This window comes from Vulpes vulpes, chromosome 3, assembly GCF_048418805.1.
Source record: "Vulpes vulpes isolate BD-2025 chromosome 3, VulVul3, whole genome shotgun sequence".
Lineage (NCBI taxonomy): Eukaryota > Metazoa > Chordata > Mammalia > Carnivora > Canidae > Vulpes > Vulpes vulpes.
In genome coordinates, this window is record NC_132782.1 from 93,170,520 (window position 1) to 93,178,019 (window position 7,500).

At 57.3% G+C, this 7,500-nt stretch overlaps 1 protein-coding gene across 2 annotated transcripts; it reads left to right on the forward strand.

Annotated features, from left to right (window-relative positions):
* Nucleotides 1-1,475: 1,475 nt before the first annotated feature.
* On the forward strand, nucleotides 1,476-7,281 carry CD19 (CD19 molecule). 2 transcript variants are annotated; one of them, XM_072753592.1, is made up of 15 exons: nucleotides 1,476-1,592; nucleotides 1,828-2,082; nucleotides 2,417-2,620; nucleotides 2,751-3,044; nucleotides 4,061-4,168; nucleotides 4,425-4,473; nucleotides 4,743-4,831; nucleotides 5,274-5,387; nucleotides 5,519-5,623; nucleotides 5,713-5,781; nucleotides 5,886-5,945; nucleotides 6,042-6,098; nucleotides 6,633-6,725; nucleotides 6,827-6,928; nucleotides 7,083-7,281. In XM_072753592.1, exons 1-14 carry the CDS (start codon nucleotides 1,508-1,510, stop codon nucleotides 6,916-6,918), a joined length of 1,674 nt encoding a protein of 557 aa, XP_072609693.1. In that variant the 5' UTR covers nucleotides 1,476-1,507; the 3' UTR covers nucleotides 6,919-6,928; nucleotides 7,083-7,281. The 2 variants fall into 2 exon arrangements, 1 of the variants encoding a protein (XP_072609693.1); XR_012000597.1 differs by having other exon boundaries at nucleotides 1,489-1,592; nucleotides 6,571-6,725.
* The last annotated feature ends 219 nt before the right edge of the window (nucleotides 7,282-7,500 follow it).

Here is a 7,500-nt window from a genome sequence, read left to right on the forward strand (position 1 = left end):
TGGGAGGGGGTGTCAGGGAAGACCGCTGTGAGGAAGTAACATTTGAATGGAGGCCTGAGGGATGAAAAGGAGCCAGTGAAGCAGAGACCCTGAAGAGTGAAGAGCTGAGGGGACATCCAGGAGGAAGAGCAGCAAGGAAGTGCGAAGGCTTTGTTTGGAGTGATGGCTGCCCTGAGCAGCAGAGGGTGGAGGTGGGAACTGCAGCTGGGGGAGCCTCAGGCCTTTGGAGGCCATGGCTTGGAGTGTGTATTTTAGGCAGAGAAACAGCCACTCGTGTTCTGAGCAGGGGGTTGATGTGCGCTCATCAGGAAACTGCCCATGAGGCGGCTGGAAAGCCAATGAAGAGAACTGGACAGATTTTGTTGGACGGAGGCAAACGGGGTCCTGCTACCTCATCCTCTCATTCTCCAATGCTCCACTCTCCCCCTCTGGGCCACCCCAACCCGACCAAAAGGAAGTGGGGGCCCTGCCAGCTGGAGGGTCCCCTGGGGTTTGCCTGAAGCAAACAGGAAGCTGCAGCCCAGCAAGCCCCAGGCCTGGGAACCAGCAACTGAGAGAGCAGATCTCCTGGGTGCCTGGCCCCTTTCCGAGTGACTGCAGAGTGGAAGACATGCAGAGAGAGTTAGAGGAGGAGGGAGATGAAGAGACTGACGTTGGGCGGGGGGTAGCAGAGCACAGATTTCAGAGTTGGGACCCTGGAGTTCTAGTGCACCACTAGCTCTTTTTTTTTTTTTTTTTTTTTAAGATTTTATTTATTTATTCATGAGAGACACAGAGAAAGAGGCAGAGATGTAGTCAGAGGGAAAAGCAGGCTCCATGCGGGGAGCCCGACGTGGGACTCGACCCTGGGTCTCCAGGATCACACTCTGGGCTGAAGGTAGCGCTAAACCGCTGAGCCACCCGGGCTGCCCAGGCACAGAGTATTCAGTCAAGTCTTCCAGATCTCAAAGGATGTGTGACAGGCTGGTTTTACCGAGTGGGAAGGAGGCCCAAGAAATGTCAGTCGAAAAAATGAATGGGGTGTATGTGTGTGTGTGAAGAGAAATGGGTTTAAAGCCTGGGTTAAAGAAGGGAAGGGGAGAAGGAGAGAGCCCCCAAAAGTGGAGCCACTCAATTCAACAAATATTTATTGGGCCCCCTGCTATGCCCCAAGCACTGTCCCAGAGCACCGAGCATACAGTGTTGATCAAGACCAAGGCTCTGCCTCAAGGGGCTTACATTCTAGTGGGAGGAACAGAAAGTGAACAAGTAGACACACAAACAAGATCATTTCACACGGTGGTAAGTATCGGGATGAAAATAAAAGCGTGGCAGGGAGAAGACAAGTTTTGTGGGTCTAGAGGGGTGCATGGAGAAGGGGACTGGAGGTGTGACCACCCCTTCCTCCCTGGGGGACTGCCCGCTCACCCGCCCCCACAGACGCTCATGGTTCAGTGCCCCCCAGGCCCCCGCCTGCCCCAGCATCCCCTGCGCGGCCAAGCTGGGTGCCCCGGGGAGTCTGGCCGCCATGCCACCTCCTCTCCTCTTCTTCCTCCTCTTCCTTACACCGGAGGGAGTCAGGCCCCAGGAAACACTGCAGGTGGAGGCTAAAGGTATGTCCAAACGGTACAGATGGAAAGAGTTGGGGCTGGAAACTTGGCTTCTGCTGGGTGCCCTCGGCCAAGGAACCCACCCTCTCTGGGCCTTCATTTTGTTATTTGCAAAATTCAGGGAGGAGTTGGGACTCTGAGAGCTCACACACTCCCAGCTGGTGGGGGTGCTGGGTAATAATCCAGTGTGAGGAATGAAGGGGGCGAAGGGTTCCTCTCCCTCTTTCTTTCTCCTCAGAGGGAGGCAAAGCTGAGCTGCCATGCCTCAAAGTTCCCTCAGATGGTCCCCTTGAGCAGCAGGCCTGGTTTCAGGGGGCTCAGTCAGAGCTGGGCCTCTGGTCACAAGGCCTGGGCATCCGGAAGGGGTCTCTGGGCATCCAGCTGTTCGTCTTCAACGTCTCCGACCAGATGGGGGGCTTCTACTTGTGCCAGCCGGGGCCCCCTTCCGAGCAGGCCTGGCAGTCCGGCTGGACAGTCAGCGTGGAAGGCAGTGGTGAGGTCTGGGCTGGGGCAGGGAGGGGCGGATGAGAAGAGGGAGGCCCAGCTCGGATGGAGGCCTTCAGCAGCTAAAACAGATTTGGGAGGAGGGGCTGGAGGGGCTGAGGATCGAGCATGCCTGCCGCTGGTTCCAGGTGGCTCCTCAAAACTCCTGTGGCTTTGTGACTTCAACACTGAGCTGTTCCATCTTTCACTCTCTCCTCTGTCTGAGTTGTCGTTCTTATCTCTCTCTCTGGGTCTTTGTCTCCATCTGTCTTTGGTTTTCTGGGTCTCTGTATCTCTCTGCCTTTCCTGGATGTGTCTGTATCTGGTTCTGGGTCTCTTCCCAGGGGAGCTCTTCCGGTGGAATGCTTCAGCCCTAAATGACTCAGGCTGTGGCCTGGGGAACCGACCCTCAGAGGGCCCCAAGCCCTCTTCTCGTTACCCCACAAGCTCCCAGCTGTACGTGTGGGCAAAAGACCACCCTGAGATCTGGGAGACAGACCCTGAATGTGCCCTGCCCCAGGGCACTCTGAACCAGAGCCTCAACCAAGGTAAGGTGCTGCGGAGATGCCGGGAAGGGAGGGTTTCAGGGATGAGGGGATGGTGATTGGGAATTGGAGGGTTTGCAGGGAGGAGACCCCAAGGATTACACTTTCCTAGCCTTGGCTCTCCCTGCCCCAGACCTCATCGTGGCCCCTGGCTCCACATTCTGGCTGCCCTGTGAGGTGCCCCCTGCCTTCGTGGCCAGAGGCCCCATCTCCTGGACCCACGTGCGCCCCAAGAAGCATAACATCTCCTTGCTGAGCTTAGACCTGAGGGAGGATGCCCCAGGCAGAGAGATGTGGGTCCTGGGCACCCTCAGCGGAGGGGCTGTTCTGTTGCTGCCCCAGGCCACAGTTCGAGATGCTGGTACCTATCGTTGTTACCATGGCAACAGGACTGTCGAGATGAAGCTGAAGGTCATTGCCCAGTCAGGTAGAGCTTCTCCCAATGGTGGGGCATCTGTGTGGGGCTCCTGGGAAGAACTGGGAGCCAGTCAACCTTGGCGCCCCAACCTGGGAGCTAGTACCAGACTCATCCCAAACCCCAGCTTCTATCCTGACCACTGACGCCACCTCTGTCCTCCCTTGTTTCCAAATCACTACTTTTCTGGGTCTCCTATCACTGGTTGCTTCTTCCCAACTGCTTTGGTAGGGTCTTCCTTCTCCTCCTCCCCCCCTCACTGTTGGACCTCTAAGGCCTCATCCTGTCCCATCAGTGCTCTCTCATTCTTGTTTACACACTCTTCCTGTTTGACCTCCTTTACTCCCATGACTCCTTAGGCCTCCACGCCTTAGTGACTTGATTCCAGGCTCCATACACCTCACCCCCAGCCATTTCCTGTCATTTGATGCCCCCGAAGGTTCAAAATATACAAAGTCATACTCAATATCTTCCCCAAGTCTTGTGGGTGTCTGTGTGTCAGTGAAGGACACTACCACCTGCCCATGGGCCAAAGCCAGGAACCTGGGTATCCTTCCTTTTCCTCACCCACCCATCAAACTGGTGCTCTGCCCCTTCTTACTCCCTTGATATAGTCCTCCCATGCTACCGTAACCACAGTTCTCAAACTCAACCTCAACTTTCACTCTACACTTCACCCCAGTACATTGCTGCTTCCTACCTCTAACTTTGTGAATGTGACTCTGTCCTTCACTTTGAACATGACTGTCCTTAACTGCAGCAGGAAGCTGATCTTCATGCTCTCCTGAATCCCAACATAGTCTAACTATAGTAATGTTTTTTTTCTGTAGATACTGCCCTAGGCCTCAGGTCAGGCTCTGGGGCATGGTCCCTGACCTCAGAGGGAGGAAGGCGAGCCCCCCTGGTAGCTTGTGATTTGGGGGTTGTGTCTTGTCCATGTCCCCAGACTTATGCCCCTTTGAGGTCTTGAGGCTGGGGAGCAACATGCCAGCCTGGGGTCCCTTCTCATAGCTGCTTCTCCCTCACAGTAAGGTACTGGCTGCTGGAGACTGGTGGCTGGAAAGTCCCTGCTGTGCCATTACTTTATCTGATCTTCTGCCTGGGTTCCCTGGTGAGCTTTCTTCATCTTCGAAGAGGTGAGTCATGTCCCCCAGCCTGTCTGCCCAACATACCCCATCTTCCCCAGGACCGCCCAGGACAGCTCACACCAGCCAGTCCGATAGCCACCTTTTCTCTTCCCATACCTCCCCCACAGATCTCCAGTCCTGCTTCCCACTCCTCTAACCGCCCTCCAAACTTATGGGGCCCCTTGGACTTTGAAGTCCCCTCCCCTCCATTGACCCAAGTGACCTCCCCCTGCCTCTTCTGATCACGCCCCTTCACTCTCACCAGCCCTGATCCTCAGGAGGAAAAGAAAGCGAATGACCGATCCCACCAGACGGTAAGGACACGAGCGCCCCTGCAGTCTCGCATCCCTGCACTTTGGCTCAATGCTTTGCACTTACTGTGCCCTCCGCTCACCGTGTTATTCCCCACCTCTACCCCTGAAACACTGCCCAAGCTCCAAAGCTACCTCCTCTGTGAAGACCTCCTTGGAGTCATCCCAGACCCCTCTGTAAGCTGAGGCAGAACAGAGGAGCAAAATACACGTGACTACATCTTAGGCGCTGAGGGCCAGGCCTCTCAGTGCAACTCCCGGTCCTCCTCCAGGTTCTTCAAAGTGACGCCTCCCCCGGGAAGCGGGGCCCAGAATCAGTACGGGAACGTGCTCTCCCTTCCCACGCCCACCTCTGGCACGGGTAGGAGGCACCGCCAGGTCTCTGACTGCGAGCTGAACCCCACCCCTTTTCCGTCACTCCAATCCCGGGGCGCCCAGCCTCCCCGAGCTCAGAGCTCCGCCTTCAGAAAAAAAGAGCGCACCCCGGGGCGCGGAGCCCCGCCCAGACTCGAGCCCCGCCTCCAACGCCAGGGCCCGCCCCCAAAGCCCGTGGCCCCGCCCCTGGCTCCTGGCCCCGCCCCCAGGGCGCGGGACCTGAAGTCTAGTTCCGAGAGCCACACCTCCCCTGAGACTGAGGCCACGCCCTCGGCGTCGGTCCCGCCCCTCGGCTCCGGGCCCGGAGGCGCACCTAGCCGCCCCGCCCCCGCCGCCCGGGGAACTTCCCGTCCCCTGCACAGCCTCGCAGACCCTTAGCCTAGACCCGCGGCATCCCTTCTCCCTCGCCACCACGCTCCTTCCTCCAGGACGCGCCCTGAGGTGGGCTGCAGGCTTCGGGGCCGCCGTCCAGTCCTACGGAAGCCCGCGCAGCGACGTCCCGGAGGCTGGAGCCGCGGGGTCTCGGAGCCCGCCGCCGGCAGGTGCTTGGGGGCGGGGGGGGGCGGGGGGGTCCTCCCCTGAGGCTCTGTGGCAGGAATGCTGGACTGGCGGCTCCTGGAGGTGGGGGGTGGGGGGCTGTGACTCAGTTCCTATTCGCGTCCCTAAACCCCAGGCCCAGAAGAAGAAGAAGGGGAGGCCTATGAAGAGCCAGACAGTGAGGAGGGCTCCGAGTTTTACGAGAATGACTCCAACCGTGGGCAAGACCAACTCTCCCAGGGTAAGACCGCGCCCCCCACGGCTCCCCCACCTTCTCAGCCATGGACTGTGAGCCCACGCTGGACCCCCCCCCCCCTTCTCCACTACCAGATGGCAGCGGCTATGAGAATCCTGAGGATGAGGCATTGGGTCCTGAGGATGAAGACTCCTTCTCCAGCGGTAATTTGGGGTCCTTGTGGGGCCTCAGAGGCTTGGGAGGACCCAGTTGGCTGTGGAGCCCCTACAGGGCAGGAGTGATCTCTGGAGTTCTCTTCTTTCTGCAGCTGCTGAGTCTTACGAGAATGAGGATGAAGAGCTGGCCCAGCCAGTCACCAGGACAGTAGGTGTGTGTGAAGAGCGTCACATTAATGTGGGGTGTGTGGGAGAGTATATGTGTGACCTGGAGACCAGGAGGAATAACTTCCCTCTCCCTTCTCTAGACTTCCTGAGCCCCCGTGGGTCAGCCTGGGACCCCAGCAGGGAGGCAACCTCTCTTGGTGAGAAATGCTAGGAACGGTCCTGCCTTGCACAGATTGGGTTGACCTGGCCTCAGCTCTGACTCCAGGCTCAGCCTCAACCTTGACCTTGACTCTAACCCCAGGTGTAATTCTGGCTTTGGATGGATTCTAACACTAACCTCACCCCTAATCCTGATCCCAGTGTTTACCCCAACCCTAACTTATGAACATCTACTCAGATCCTAGTGGGATTCCCGCCTGGATTTTGACTTGCCCCATCACCCCAGCCCCCATGCAAACCACAGCTTTGACTCTAGCTGTCTCTACAACCTCTTCATGGCTCTGACTTTGACTTGTGCCAGTTCTGTTCTTGACAATGATCATAATCCAACCCACATCTGACCAAACTGTTAACAAGGGTCCCGAATGTGATGCTGACCCTAATCACCCCTTCCTAGTACGGCCAGGTCTTCCTCCTCCCTCTGCTCCTTAGATTCCCTCTGTATCTTAGGCTGCACTTCCCTTCTCCGAGCCCAGCGTGGCTCTAGGCCTTCACCTCTCCTGCCCAAGCAGGCTCCCAGTCCTACGAGGATATGAGAGGGATCCTGTATGCAGCCCCCCAGCTCCGCTCTGTTCGGGCACAGCCTGGTCCCAGTCACGAGGAAGGTGGGTGCCTCTGCTGCTGTCCCCTGTTGTCCTCTGAGGCTCACCCCCTCCCAGCCTACTTCTGGCTCTAGATGCATCTTATCTTTCCTTGTCCTAACCAGATGCAGACTCCTATGAGAACATGGATAATCCCAATGGGCCAGAACCAGCGTGGGGAGGAGGGGGTCGCATGAGCACCTGGAGCACGAGATGATTCCCTTCAGGTGAGCTGGGAACAGTCCTCTAAGGAAGGGGGAGAAAGAGGAAGATGGTAGGAGTGGAAGTGGTTTTCAGGGAGGGAAGGGGGAAGGGGTTCCCAAGCCTGGTGTTCAGGAGGCGGGCTTCTGGAACCTCCCCATCACCATGTCTTCTACCTAGCCTGGGCCTCCTTAGGCTCCTCCTGAGATCTGTACCTGATCCTGAAATCTGGGACCCTAAGCAGACAGCGTCAATGTCTGGAGCAGCATTGCCTTGGATGTGTGTATCTGTGTGTGTATGTGTGTGCGCGCATATGTGTAAACCAATGAATCTTGGGCTCCCCTTGCATTCCAACAATAAACTCAATGACTTTTTCCAATCCTAAGACGTAAATGCCGTGTATGGGAGGGGAAGGGAAGGTGAGTACTCCCATCCCCCACTCGAATCCAGCAGAGGAGGAAGAGCTGCATCCTGGGTACAGAGGGGCCTTTTTCCTCCTGTGGCTTGGCCTGTTCCCGTCTCCCTCATTTGCCTGCCATTGCCACCATCCAGTTGTTGGGTGATTGCTTATCCAGTGGTGGTGGGTGCCCAAGGAAGA